Consider the following 14,471-nt stretch of genomic DNA (forward strand, 5'->3'; position numbering starts at 1 on the left):
AAAGGCCTTGTGAGACTTAAAAATCTTCAATTCTTCCTTTTATCTCCTTTCTGATCTTCTTTTTCTTACTTTATTCTTAATTCTGCAATACTGTACAAACTTGTCGTCCGTAATTCTGTCCTTTCACCCATACTCATGCTTGAGGTGCTACAGCTTTGTCCAAAAATTCTAGCCCTAACTCTATGCAGCTTTCAATCATCAGATTGGATGCAGTTGAAATATATCATAGGTTTGCATTGAATTTTTCACAGCATCCTGAAGGACCTGAACCCATTAGAGCAATTTCTTCCCTAATTCACAACTGTGAACTTTCTTAGTTTAATCTAACTTGATTTGTGCAGCTGAGTTTGTCCCTCTAATTCAAGATGGACAATATAATTATAGGGCACTTATGGGAACCATATTACCATTGCACAGGATCCAGGAACAGAACCAGCAAGGCGTGTATGGTCTTCAATTAATGGTGGTCTTCAATATAATTCTCACTTGTTTATTTATTTATTTATTGTTATTATTATTTTAGTTTTGGCATTTTTTCCATGGGATTCTCTTTATTGGATTGAGTAATTGTGGTTTTAGAAGACCACACTTGCCTTTTTAATATGAAAATTTCTACGGACACACTCAAATTCATATTTGATTTCACATGCTTCAGAGCGACATCTAATAGTACATAAATATTTTTTCTTTTTCATAACTAGTTGACCCATTTGTAAGTGATGAAACCAATTGAAAAATTGAGAACCCAACATGTTATTTTTACCCTTGTTAATGGCAACTGATTTTTTATTTATTAAGTCCATAAACACTCTTTTAATTTTGCTCAAGAAAGACAACTCATTAATTTAGCATTATGACATATGAGAACGACAAAAAAAAAATTAAAAAAAAAAAAAAAAACCTCATTATTATGTATGTACAATGGAATCCAATGATGTGGATGGAGCACCAATTTTTCTTGATATAAGCACCAAGAAATATATGATTATGAATTTAGACGTATGTATGGTTGTCGAAATTCAGATTAGACAGGAAATAATATAGAAAAGAGCTTCTTGTTCTGGACCAAGAAAAATCCAATGGGTCAAAGAATATAAAATTTAAAACAAAGACCAGCACAATTGAATATCCTTTGAGTTAGATTGTTCAAATGAATGTCATAATGCGGCGATCATGGTGATTACGGAGACTAGAGTGGGTGGAGATAGAGCTGAGAGGATCATTGCTGATCTGCCATTTGATGGCTTTATCACAACTGAGACAATTGGTTACGCAGGGGGGTCTATGGGTGCTTTGGAAGAAGGATGAAGCTGAAATTGAATTGCTTGCTGTCACAGAACAAGAAATTCATGCCACTGTTGAGGTATGCACTTCTGGCCTTTACTGGTTCATTTCATCTATTTATGCTAGTCCACGGTTGGCTAAGAGAAGAATGGTACGGGTCAATTTGTCGGAAATTGCTAAACTCCATAACCAACCTTGGCTGATGCTTGATGATTTTAATGAAGTTTTGAATAGTGAGGATACATTTTGAGGGAATCAAATAAATTTAAATAGGGCTTTGGAATTTAAGGCTTGTTTGGATAACTGTAGTTTTTTGGATTTGGGTCTTGCTGGCCCAAAGTTTACTTGGACTAATAAAAGGCCAGTCACTAGCCTTATTCTTGAAAGATTGGACAGATGTTTTGCTAACCCAAGTTGGAGGCTTTTATATCCTGAAGCATTGGTAACCCATCTACCCAGGTCCTTTTTTGATCATTGTCCTGTTTTAATTGAGCTTATGGGAAAGAGGCCTAACTTCTCTAATAAACCATTCCAGTTTCATACCATGTGGTTACTTCATACACAATTTCCTAAGGTGGTGGAGGATGCTTGGTCTGAAGGAAGAACCCTTTCCTCTACCATAGCTGATTTTTCTAAAAAAGCCCAGAAGTGGAATAGTGAAGTTTTTGGCAATTTATTTGCAAGGAAAAGGAGAGTGTTGGCTAGATTGGGGGGAGTTCAAGAAGCTATTGCTAATAATCCTAGTGAATCCCTTCTCAGACTGGAAAAGCAGTTGATTGAATAGCATGCTCTAATTATGTTGCAAGAAGAGGAATATTAGGCACTGAAATCCAGGCTGAATGTAGCTACTTTTGAAGATCGTAATACTTCTTTCTACCACATCACTACTGTGGTGCGTAGACAGAGAAATAAAATTAGAAGTCTTGTTAATGGGGTTGGGGAATGTATTCAAGATGAGGAAGGAATTAGGGAGATGATCCAATTTGGTTTTATGAAACTGTATTCCTCTGATATGAGTGTGGTTTATCTCAAATCCCCTATTACTGAATTTTCTTTTTGTGTACTTTCTGAGGAAGATAGGTGTTGTTTGGAAAGAGTGGTGGATGATGAGGAAATCAGGGAAGCCTTGTGGGCTCTCAAACCCTTCAAGGCACCTAGGCCTGATGGATTACATGCTAGTTTTTTCCAGCACTTTTGGCATGATGTCAAAGATTCTATTTGCAATGAAGTTAAGAAAGCTTTTGGCCTTGGTGTTATTCCAGAGTATTTGAACAAAACTTTGATCACTTTGATTCCTAAATTCCAATATCCTGAATCTCTAGCCAATTATAGATCGACCAGTTTGTGTAATTTAGTGTACAAAATCATCTCCAAGATTTTAGTGGCTAGGATTAGACCATTGCTTAGCAATCTTATCTCCCCAATCCAAACTACTTTTGTGCCAGGGAGGAAAGGGGTGGATAATGTGATTATCGCTCAAGAGCTTATCTATACCATGGATAATTTGAAAGGTAGAGAGGGGTATATGGCTGTCAAGGTGGATCTTGAAAAGGCCTATGACAGATTAGAGTGGAGTTTCATCCACAAAGTCCTCCAAGCTTTTCATTTTCCCTCTAGCATAATTAAAGTGATCATGAGTTGTGTTTCTTCATCAACAATTTCCGTGTTGGTTAATGGGAATGCCCTTGAAGCTTTTTCTCCGTCTAGAGGCATAAGACAAGATGATCCTTTGTTGCCATACTTGTTTATTTTGTGCATGGAGTACTTGGGTAGTCTTGTTGAAGAGAAGTGCTCTAAAGGAGCTTGGATTCCCCTTAAGGCCTCTCGTGGGAATATAAAGATTTCCCACCTTTTTTTTTTTTTTTTTTTGTGGACGATTGTATATTGTTTGCTAAAGTTAATAAGGAAATTTGTGAAGCCATCCCGGATGTTTTGCGTACTTTTTGTTCAAAATTGGGGCAGAAGGTTAGTCCGGATAAGTCAAGAATTTATTTTTCCCCTAATGTTGCTCCTGAGCTAAAAGAAAGAGTGTGTGAGAATTTGGGTATGCTTGAAACTAGCAACTTTGGGAAATATTTGGGATTCTCCCTTAGACATAGAGGGGCTTCTAGAAGGCAGTTTAACTCTGTGGCTGAACGGGTGATGGGTAAGTTAGCTGGGTGGAAGGCTAAATTCTTATCCTTTGCTGGTAGGGCTGTGTTGGTGAAGTCTGTGATGTTAGCTATTCCTAATTATGTCATGCAAGGGGCTGCTCTTCCAATTCACTTGTGTGATAAGTTGGATAGAATTAACAGAGATTTCCTTTGGGGATCGTCAAATGAAAAGCGGAGAATGCATCTAGTAGGATGGGAAAAAATTATTAGGGCTAAAGATGAAGGGGGTCTAGGGATCCAATCTGCCAGAGCAAAAAATATTGTGCTTTTGGCAAAGTTGAATTGGAGAATGTATAAAAAAAAAAGGCTATTTGGGCGAGGATTCTGTTGAATAAGTATTGCTCTAATTCCAGAAGGAGGGCTGCTAACCCGGATGCTCTCCTTTCTTTTCCTAATTGGTCTGCCATTAAGCTTGGTTTTCCCACCTTTGCTAAGGGTATTTGTTGGGGGATTGGAAATGGCTCAAGGAAAAGTGTGTGGATTGATAATTGGATCAAAGGGCAATCCTTAAGGGAACTCATTGAGGGGCCATTAACAAGGAATGACATGAAGTTAGTTATAGCTGATATTCGGGATAATCATGAGTGGAATTGGGAGAATTTATCCTTTGTTTTGCCATCTATAATCAAGGATAAAATTAGAGCTATTCCATGCCAAGAATTTGGTGATGAGAAGGATGTAATTTTGTGGAAACATACGAAGGATGGGGAGTTTACTGTTAACTCGGTTTATCTTTAAATTATTGGTGGTGCTGGGGATGGTAATACTCTAAGGAGCAACTGGATTTGGAAGATGGACACTTATCCAAAAATTGTTAGCTTTTTATGGTAATGTTTGCATAATAGCATCCCAATCAGGGAGGTTTTGGCTGCTAAAGGTATCAATTGCAGCAAGCTATGTCCTATATGCAGAGAGCAAGATGATTCAATTGAGCATTTGCTTAGAGAGTGTATTTTCGTGCGACAATTCTTGGCTGAAATTCATGCTCCTCGGGTTTCCTCTATGCCTATTAATAATGTGAGTGACTGGCTGCAAGCAAACTACCAAAGCAAGCTAATCCATTGCAGCGCTATTCCATGGAATTTAATTTTTCCACTTGCTGTTTGGAGCATTTGGAAACACCACAACAAAGTTGTGTTCGAAAATGTCCCTCGTAATTTGAACCTTCACAGATTTTGTCTTAATGAGGCAAGGGATTATTTTTATTGCATTGCAAAATCTGGGAGGAAGAAACAGTTGACTTCCATACCTGTGAAATGGAACAAGCCACCTGAAGAGTGGTTTAAATTAAATACAAATGGAGCTTCAAGTGGGAATCCAGGTAAGGTAGGGTGTGGTGGTCTAATTAGAGACTGTAATGGGAGATGGATCAAAGGTTTTTCAAGATCCATTGGGCATGCCTCCAATTTTGTTGCCGAATTTTGGGCTTTAAGAGATGGATTGAAGCTAGCTTTAGGCATTGGAGTTCATAGGTTGGTTGTGGAGTTGGATGCTAAAGTGGTGATTAGTCTCATCACATCCATAGGTGGTTCTAATAAACCGTATCTTCCTCTTCTTAATGATTGCAGATACTTGCTAAGCAAGTTCCTCCAAACCTGAGTGTTCCATGTGTTCAGGGAAGGGAATAGGTGCGCTGATGCACTTGCAAGAATGGGCAGCAACATGGCTGAGGAGTTTCTGGTTTTTGATAATCCTCCTAGTCCTGATGTTTTGTATTTTGTTAATACAGATGCTGCTGGTGTTTTGTATAATAGGACCACTAACTCTGTTCTCGCTGTTACGGTGAGATAGCTCTGTTTGTATTTTCCCCTTAACCAAAATAAAATAAAATAAAATAAAAACAACAACAACAACAGCGTTTGTCTCATTATTAAAGTTTGCGTGGAATTTTAATTTTTGTTCTTATAATACACAAACTTTTAATTTTTATTATGGTACCTAAATTAAAAACATTTTTACTTTCCGTTGATTATATGAAACCAATATTTTCCTCCCCAAAAAACCCATAAAATTAAGGCAACACAAAAATCTACATAATTCTAGGATTTACAACAATCATATTTTCTATAGATATATATTTTTTCATGTGTTCAATATGACCGAAATGTAAGGAAAGAGAAACAAAGAGTGGAAGATAATGATAATAAGTTGACAAAGCCTACAAAATTCTCCAAAAAGAAACAATTCTCAGAAATCACGGTTTGAGAAGCCAATTCAAGTTGATATCTTTTTCAGCCACCTTGACCTCTAGATTGGTGAGAACTTCCTTGAAAGGCTCCCAGAACTTGGCCCTCTCTTCATCACATTCCACAAGCTTCAATTGCTCAAGATTTGTAGTTGATGGTGGCAACCCTTTACGCAAGCTCAAGCACCCTTTCATGTAGAGCTCTTTTAAATTACATAACTCACCAATGTCTTTTGGCAAGTGTCTAATGCCTAGGCAATCGGATATGTCAAGAAGTCTTAACTTATTGAGGCTTTTGATTGACTCTGGCAACTCAGATAAATCAGTACAGGACCTAAGCCTGAGAACTTCTAAATTCACTAGCTTTCCAATTCCTTTGGGAAGTGAAGACAGCTGATGACAATTAGTGATAATGAGTTTTTTTAGGAGGATAACATCACATAGCACTGCAGGCAATTCCACAAGATCATTGCAATAGTCAATGTTTATCTCCATTAGATTTGGCAATGCATCTGAAACTTGGACAGTACAATTCTCAAAAGCCTGACCAATATTACACATGAACAAGGATATTCTCTTCAAACTCTTCAAAAATACAGGGTCCTTGCAAAGGGAAGGGATTGAAACCTTTTCCAATCTGATTGCCTTTAAATTGGATAGAGAATTGAGCAGTTGAAAATTTCTTAATTCAGTAGGAAAGAAACCATAATTAGTGATTATCAAAACCTTGAGATTATCCATTTTATCCACAAACTCAGGTAAGCTGTAATTCTTTGTCTGGAGGTTCAGAACTAGAACCTCAACTTTGGGTGCTTGAATGTTGCACCAATTTGACAAGAACAATTCATCTGCAAAAAGTATTATATACGATGTGAGAGGGCACTCAACATGTATTGTGTGCACGCGTGTTTATGCATGTGTGTGATAGAGGGAAACATGAACAAACCAGTTGAGATTGATAACAAGCGGGCATTGATGGGTTGCTGATCCTGTTCTGTGCACCAACTTGGTAGAGAGTTTCCACTTATGTCCATAATCAATCTTTGCCTTTGTCCTTCTGGCCCCTGGCAGCTTTGAAATATAGCAAGCTTTCTAAGAAGATCATGCTGTGTGACATAGTATTCATTATAATAATTGTTGATCTCACTTGCATCTTTCCTGGTGAATGGGCAAAAATTAGGAGTTAGAAGATTCAAATTCTTTCTTCAAATGCAAAGAGTACATCTCAACTAATCTATAATAAAATATTATTTCCATAAGAAGCCAATTAAGTTGTAAGACATAAAAATAAGTTGTGCCTTAGGCTGTGCTCACTACAAGAATATTAGACCATCAAAATTAAGAGTTAGCATACCTTATCATCGATAAATTAGCCAAATTCCGGGTGGTGAGTTCATGTAAATTGGCAATGGCATCAAAGCCATCTTCATCAAGTTTATATAATTCTGCCCACATATAAGTGAGGCCAAGAACAGGTATCCTTTGGTCTTCATGAAATGAACCAAGATCCATGAAACACTTTCTGAGAATGACTTCATGATCTGAAAATTCTAGACTTCTTTGGAGACATTCAAGCAGATCAGAACTATAATTGAAAATAGAATGACCGTTAGACAAATTCCTAGCTCTACTGTGCCAAGCCTCTACAGACTTCTCACAGAGTGTTCTACCATTCACTCTGAGGGCTAGTGGGAACCCGCTAGTGGCTCTCACTATCTGCAATTTAAGGAAGCAAATAAAATCAGTTTTAGTTTGGAGGGTACAGGGTCAATGTAAGCAAATGCTATAGTTATTAAAAGTTTAAAACCTCATTAATTGTTTGGAAATATGAAAACGAAGTTGTAGGATTTGGGGGACAATGGATTTAAAACAAACCAAGCAAGCTCAAATTTAAGTATAAGCATGGAAGCGTGATTTTGACAGGTACATATGGTATTATGTAATAAGCAAGACCAAAACTAGAATTTATTTTTTCATTCATATGCATATACATAAGTACTTGCCTAATGGAGAAAATTATAAAGAAAATTAAGCATACATACATACATACATACATACATATATATAAATGGATGCTTAATATATATATATATATACATATATATATATATATATATGTCTCACAGATTGACAAAGCACCTTTTTGATAACTACAACTGGAATGTGAGAACTCCCAGCTTGCAGTGATGCAGTGTGACGAAGCAGAGTCGTTGCATCTTCATCATTTAATGGCTTTAAGTTATACGTAAAACTAAATCCTGGAAATGAAGTTCTTGAAGTCACCAGAATATTCAAATTTGGCACATGTATCATTAACATCTCAAGCCGAAATTCAGATCCTGGCCGTACATCATCCAAGATCAATAATATAGGACTGGATCCAATTCGTGTCAACAGATCCTGCAGCTGGTTAATTGCATCTTCATCACTTAGGAACTCAGGCTCCCGATAACATATATTATGAAATAGTCTTTGCACAATGACCATCAGGTTGAGAGTTTTAGAAACGGGGACAAAAAAAATATAGTCCTCAAATTTGCCTATCCAAAAGCAATCTAGTTAGATAGTTGCCACCAAGGCAAATTTTGATTTGTTATAAAATTGTAAACAGAAAACATAGATAATAATGGTAAAGTCAAATGAAGTGAATACATAATCCCAATCGCAGCAAAGATTTAAAAGGAGCAAAAATAAATAAATTAATAAATATTTTTTTGAGAAACAACAACAATTCTTATGTAATGAGTATTTTTTTTAGTTTACATATTCTTTATTACTAGTTACTACTCTTCTAAGGCAGTAGTTTCGAAGGATGAGATGTGCCAAAAATACTGCTACTATTGTTGCAAGGGCTAAAACAACCTAATGAGACATATATTTATTTCAAACTGTAGTTTAATTTAACTTGCAGAAATTTGAATCTTCATGTATGAATGCAATTCTGTTCATTCCAATCACAGTCATGTATATGATGCTCAAGCAAAAGTTCAATTTAAGATTCAGCAATGAATTACTTCTCTCTGTATTTGTTTGTGGTAGTACCTAACAGTTTACTTTTACTGTAAAGGATCCACCTACTAACAGCATAAATAAATAGAAGAAAATGTAACAATAACAACAACCAAGCCTTGGTTCTAAAAGTTTGGGTCAGTTATAAATCTTTAACAGACTAGTGTTTCTTTTCAACTTAAGAATATGGAAACACTTTCCAGTTATAAATTAAATTAGACACGCACAACAACAACAACAACAACAAAAAATCAAATACCTTTAATTTCCTGGTCATGACCAAGCATTGTCACCAATGCAGTCTTTCCGCATCCTCCAGGAGCAGTCAGTAGAATTTGCTGCTCCTTCTCCTTCAACAGCTGAGTCTTTAACTCTTTCAAAGGAATGTCCAGCCCAACAGGAAAATCCAGGGGTCTAGGAACTGAGCATGACAAACTATCTATCATCAAGATGGGCAACTTCATTTCCTCCCGAGTAGGTTTCCACTGCTCCAAAATCTGCAAAATATCCCCTCTATTCTGTGCTTGCATCTGAACCTTACAGAACCTCACAATGGCCTCATCCAACTCGATTAGTTTCGTGGCGAAAATGCGGTAAAATTTGCTCGACTCTTGGGTTTCTGAGCAAATGTGAATGAGCTGTTTGGCAGTCTTCATTTTTTTGATCAAGCTCTGTGTTTCTTGTTCTGGGCAATCAAGTTTTTCGTTTATCTCTTCAACCACAGGTGCTAAAAGATATAGATTGAATTCGAAGTTTTTAAAAAAAGATTTGAACATGAGGACTTTGCTTCCCACATTCTTAACTGTGTCATGCAACACCTTAAATACTTCTCCAAACGTTGCTTCCGGAAAGGCCCCTCCTACAAATGGTGCTGCCATTAGAAAAGAAACCAAAGATGACAAAGCAATTTAGATCTCTTACTCTTCTATATCTCTTGATCAGTATCCTTGCGCTGATAAGGAAACGGAGCAGAGAATCAAAGCAAACCATTTGAGATGAAAGATGAATGCAAAGGGGATTAGAAGACTAAACTCTGAAGTAATAAATATAAGTAGGACGAGGATTTTTATTCAAAATATTCTATCCTACTTTCTATGTTCCACTTCATATAAGAAGGAAAGCAATACTAAGCACATTGACTTCGTTGTTTTATTAAGTATAGACTTTTTTTTTTTTTTTTTTTTTAAATCAAGTATAGACTTAAAAGGGAAGCAAGCTGCAAAACATAGGGTATATATTGTTCATATGTAGCACATTGACTTCGTTGTTTTATTAAGTATAGACTTTTTTTTTTTTTTTTTTTTTAAATCAAGTATAGACTTAAAAGGGAAGCAAGCTGCAAAACATAGGGTATATATTGTTCATATGTTAGTGCCTTAAACATTCTTTATGATACGTAATGCTTTGTTAGATATACTAAATATTGTCAGTATAATATACTATAGGCTAAAAGTTTGGTCTTATACATGGTGATTGTGTCATATGCTAATTGTGAATTATCATCCTCTAAAGTTCTTAGGGAAACTTCACAAAATTCTATCCATTCAAATCATTGATGTCGTGATTAAATCAAATCTCATTTCTAAATTAATTGATAGTATTTTAAGAACTTTATGGTGGAGGTACGCTAAAAACTATAGAAGATGTACTACAACAAACGCTAAATAATTCTGTCATTTCCTCCACACATGATTCCATTCCAACTAGTCCAACAAGTTCCCTAGTAAAAGTAGAGAATTTACCATATAATTCACGATGTATGTCTCCACTGATACGCTGGATAACTGTTGATTCAGATCTGTAACAAAGGAAAATAATTTTGAAGAGGCAGTGATAGGCATAAGAGATGAAAATAACTCAAGGTTTCTTACTATTTTTAGTCAGCAACCAAAAGGAATAGACATGAAGAACAATAAAAGGAAGAAAATAGAAAGGTGGGAAAACTAAAGACGTTGATAGTGAGAAAGCAGGCCCGAACCCACTAAAATTACCCCCAGCGTAAAAATGCTGCATTCTCCCATAAGTTGGGAGTTTAACTTGAGCAAAAATAAACCTTTTCTTGTCTTATTGCCATTTGTATTCTTATCTGAAATTGAGTTTTTAGCCTTTTGGATAGATTATTGTTTGTTGACATTTGATTTATTTATTCATATGTTGTTTGCTTGTTATGAGTTATGACTAACTAATTGGTAACCTGTGCAAATGCAGAGGCACCATTTCTTTATTTACTGACCAAAGGTTGGTTGAACTCATTTAATTTTAAATTCTAATTAATATTTAATGACATCTTAAATGTGTATTTAAAAAAGTTCACTAAAAGCATTGTTAATTTAATGATAAAGATTTCATATATTTTCATAAATTACATTTCACAGATTTAAGAGTAATATAAATTACACATATAAACATAAAAATATAATAATTATTGAGTTTTAGAGGGAGTATAATTTGAAAACTGATATTTAATTAATCTAACACCTATAGATGGCATGATTTATATTGATTAGGAATCCTAAAAACATGTAAAAAAAAGTCAATTAGCTAGGTGTGTGTCTATATATATATATATATCATCATGTTTGTTTTCAACCTAAATTGATGATACCATATAATAATATCAATTACTACGAAAATGTTTAAGGTAAAATACTCATAGGATGATTATGCCTTCAAGGAAAATGCTCCACTTGGGGTTTATTTGTTTGTAGTCTTGTGCAATAAAAATAGTGTAAAATAGTCAAGAAAAAACCATAATTTAAAGACATGGTTTTAATGGAATAAAATGACAATTTTTGAACTTAATGGATTAAAATCATAATCCATCAAAGTTACAGGGTGTAAAATGTGTTTTTCTCAAAAAATAAAGAGAGTTAATGATTTTTTTTTTTTTGGGTAAAGGTTAGCTCAATGGATCTACCAAAGAAACTTTGAAAAGCCAGGGGGGCATTGAATCCAATTAGCTTTGTCTTTGCTAATTGGATTACATTGAATCCCCTAGTTGTAACTATAAAATTATCCACAAAAAAAAAAAAAAAGTGTCCTGTACTCAATTTGATTTGAAACATTAAAAATTAACAATAATAATTTCATGTTGAGTCAGTCAAGTATTACTGTATTAGTCTGATAATTACAGATAATTTGAAGAAAGTGACTATCCAAGGTTGGTACCATATTTGCTTAGAATTTATCAAAAGATATAATTTTTTGTAACTTCTTTTATTTTAAATTTGTGATAAAACCCTGAAAACTGAGTTATTTAAAAAGAAAATAAAATAAAAGCTAGTATTCAATTTTTTATATTTGCAAAAGAATAGAATAAAAAATACTAACTGAGACAAAAATAAAAAATCCAAACACACATCTATTCAAAGCAGATAAGGAAGACTTACATGTGGTCTTGTAAAACAAACCCAGCAATACCGCCCACGCATTTCAAAGCATTTTCCCACGCTTGTATCTTCTCACTCTTAACTCCGGAGTCCTTTTTATGATTAGCAAAGGCTAATGCAAAAGTTCCATTCTGCTGCCTTACATTTGAGGGATCCACATGATAAAAGACGGGTATAACTTTTATACCCGTCTCTTTTATGCATGCAACAATCTGGGCAAGTTCGCTCAAGCACCATCTTGAGAAAGCATAGTTTTTTGAGAGAACGACAATTGCGATCTTGGATTCTTTTATTGCTTTCCTGAGCCCTGAATTGATGAATGTTCCTCGCCTGAGTCCTTCTGCATCCCTAAAGACCGCAATGGAATTGCGTTTCAACGCAGCAAATAGATGATCCGTAAAATTATGACGGGTGTCCTTGCCATAAAAACTTAAAAAAACATCATGTTCCAATCGAAGTGTTAAGGATGATGATGATGAAGAAGTTGCTCCTACAAAACCAGTGGAAGACAATAAATTTATTTTACAAAGAGAATAGCAGAAAATAATGCTAAAAGAGCTTCAACTACTTTCTGTCCATAAATAAGCATTTAATTACCTTTCACCAAGGAAGGGCTTCTGCCTATAGATCTTGTGAGCAGCATGTTAGTCCATGTTCAACCGTCCGGGTTTACTGGTCGGATCTTTTTTTTTTTTCCTCAAAACGGTGGCCGGAATTTCAAGCCAATCTCGTTCGTCGGTAGCCCAATCAGATAAGATCTTGCCTGGTGTTGGGACCAGTAACAGTGGCGGAGCCACCTGACGACCGAGGGGGGCCTTGACCCCCCAATTTTTTTTTTTTTTTTGAAAATAATTTGAAAAATTTTAAATTACCTTATCATTTTGCCCCCATACCTGTCTAAAAATAAACATAATTTTCATTTAAATAAAATACAATCCATAAATCAATGTTATTAATTTCGTGAAGAAAAAAAAAAAGATGAAGATGAAACTTTATTTTTTGAGAAAGAGATGAAGATGAAGCTGACGATGAGAACAGAAATTAAAAGATAAGATGAGATAGTTTCAAGAAATTTACAGAGTAGTAGACCCGAAGAGGCATCCTTGGAGCTGAACCTAAGAGAGAGAGAGGAAACAAGAGACACAAGATGACAGCATCAGTGTTTAGCAATAAGATGGGAGTGTCAGACTTTAGTAGGAGAGTATAGTTGTGGTGGGTTTTGAAGGGAAGGCACGTCAGGATACGGACACGTGTCTAATAGTAGACACGTGTCCGAAATCCAACGGGTCCATTGGAAACTGCCGGACACAAGCCGCACCCGGTTTTGAATATACGGTTGTGATGGGTTTTGGTGATAGATAAAATCATAAAAGAAAAAGAGAAAGATGAAAATAGGGGAAGAGAAGACCGAAATCACGTGAGAATGTAAGATAGAATAAACTAGAAAGAAAAATAAAGAAATGAATCTAAAGATGTGGCAATGGTGGGATCGGTTAGAGAAAATGAATGAGTAGTGAAAATTAAAATCATTATTTTATATAATTAAATAAAATTTATTATTTTATATATATCCCACTTTCTTGAATTGATAGTTTTAGGTTACATATATATATATAAAATAAATTGGTATCACCCTAAAAAAATAATAATAATAAGTTGGTGCTGAATATTTAATAAAGTTGGTATAGCATTTGACTTTGAATAGACAGAACATTGTTAGACAAAAATAATTAACTTAACAATAAGAATTAATCTTTAATTAATCTTAGTGACAATTGCCTTTGAATTTTTTTTGATTTTATCGTATTCTTTTTTACCTGGCAAGTAGCAATAACCATATTTAATATGAGCAGCAATAACCATAATTAATATGAGCAGCAATAAATGTACTACAATGTATTATGAAAGAATCATTTGGTATCTTTTCACTTTCTCAAAGACTAAGTGGGTGTTATTTTAGATTTTCATGAAGACTCCAAACTTTGACCCTCTCAGGCGAAATCTTGACTAAATCCTTACTTACACGTGAATTTACCACTTAAAATACTTCAATAATTAGTTAACATACAAACAAGTTATAGCAAAGCATATGCCAAAAGTGTCTTTATAGATTTTTTGGTCTGCTATTTACTTTTTTTTTTTTTTTTTTTTCGATCTATGAGAAAGGCTATTTGATATGCTCATTCTTTTCACATTCATTAAGATTTCACCATAAATATAATTAAAGATAATAGAACACTATGACCTGCTCAAATTCAACCTACTAATTGCTCGAAATTATATTACTTTACCGAGAACCCCATATAAAAAAATGGGAAAAAGTAATGAAAAGTGGAACGTTAATAGCACATTGGCCATTTGACTATCCCTATGAACCCGTTTCACTCAGTGTCTCCTTGGGTCTTTGGCTACTCATCGGTTGCGGAGTTAGAAATTTATTTTTGAAAGCTA

At 34.9% G+C, this 14,471-nt stretch overlaps 2 protein-coding genes across 4 annotated transcripts; one reads left to right on the forward strand and one right to left on the reverse strand.

Annotated features, from left to right (window-relative positions):
- Window positions 1–921: 921 nt before the first annotated feature.
- On the forward strand, window positions 922–5,228 carry LOC136064750 (uncharacterized). Its single transcript, XM_065766878.1, has 7 exons — window positions 922–999; window positions 1,277–1,363; window positions 2,105–3,110; window positions 3,203–3,728; window positions 3,791–4,147; window positions 4,283–4,978; window positions 5,054–5,228. The coding sequence occupies exons 1-7, from the start codon at window positions 922–924 to the stop codon at window positions 5,226–5,228; spliced, it is 2,925 nt and encodes a 974-aa protein (XP_065622950.1).
- Window positions 5,229–5,482: 254 nt separating this feature from the next.
- Window positions 5,483–13,365, reverse strand: LOC112013981 (probable disease resistance protein At5g66900). 3 transcript variants are annotated; one of them, XM_024046360.2, is made up of 9 exons: window positions 13,098–13,365; window positions 12,618–12,913; window positions 12,021–12,510; window positions 10,374–10,429; window positions 8,891–9,502; window positions 7,762–8,162; window positions 6,977–7,338; window positions 6,569–6,780; window positions 5,483–6,470 (listed from the first exon to the last, which is right to left on the reverse strand). In XM_024046360.2, exons 2-9 carry the CDS (start codon window positions 12,661–12,663, stop codon window positions 5,632–5,634), a joined length of 3,018 nt encoding a protein of 1,005 aa, XP_023902128.1. In that variant the 5' UTR covers window positions 12,664–12,913; window positions 13,098–13,365; the 3' UTR covers window positions 5,483–5,631. The 3 variants fall into 3 exon arrangements, with proteins under 3 accessions (XP_023902128.1, XP_023902127.1, XP_023902129.1); XM_024046359.2 differs by having other exon boundaries at window positions 12,618–12,917; XM_024046361.2 differs by having other exon boundaries at window positions 8,891–9,490; window positions 12,618–12,917; window positions 13,098–13,364.
- Between the last annotated feature and the right edge of the window lie 1,106 nt (window positions 13,366–14,471).

This window comes from Quercus suber, unplaced genomic scaffold (assembly GCF_002906115.3).
Source record: "Quercus suber isolate HL8 unplaced genomic scaffold, Cork oak 2.0 scaffold_754, whole genome shotgun sequence".
Lineage (NCBI taxonomy): Eukaryota > Viridiplantae > Streptophyta > Magnoliopsida > Fagales > Fagaceae > Quercus > Quercus suber.

Bases quoted from the DNA above. Each gene is read 5' to 3' on its own strand.
- LOC136064750 (XM_065766878.1), top strand. From the start codon at position 922: ATGGAATCCAATGATGTGGATGGAGCACCAATTTTTCTTGATATAAGC. The intron at 3,111-3,202 runs GTGGGAATATAA...AAATTTGTGAAG, and splicing joins GATTCCCCTTAAGGCCTCTC to CCATCCCGGATGTTTTGCGT. The intron at 4,979-5,053 runs GTATCTTCCTCT...CCATGTGTTCAG, and splicing joins ATAGGTGGTTCTAATAAACC to GGAAGGGAATAGGTGCGCTG.
- LOC112013981 (XM_024046360.2), bottom strand. From the start codon at position 12,663: ATGCTGCTCACAAGATCTATAGGCAGAAGCCCTTCCTTGGTGAAAG. The intron at 12,511-12,617 runs GTAATTAAATGC...CTGGTTTTGTAG, and splicing joins AAGCCCTTCCTTGGTGAAAG to GAGCAACTTCTTCATCATCA. The intron at 6,471-6,568 runs GTTTGTTCATGT...TACTTTTTGCAG, and splicing joins CTTGTTATCAATCTCAACTG to ATGAATTGTTCTTGTCAAAT.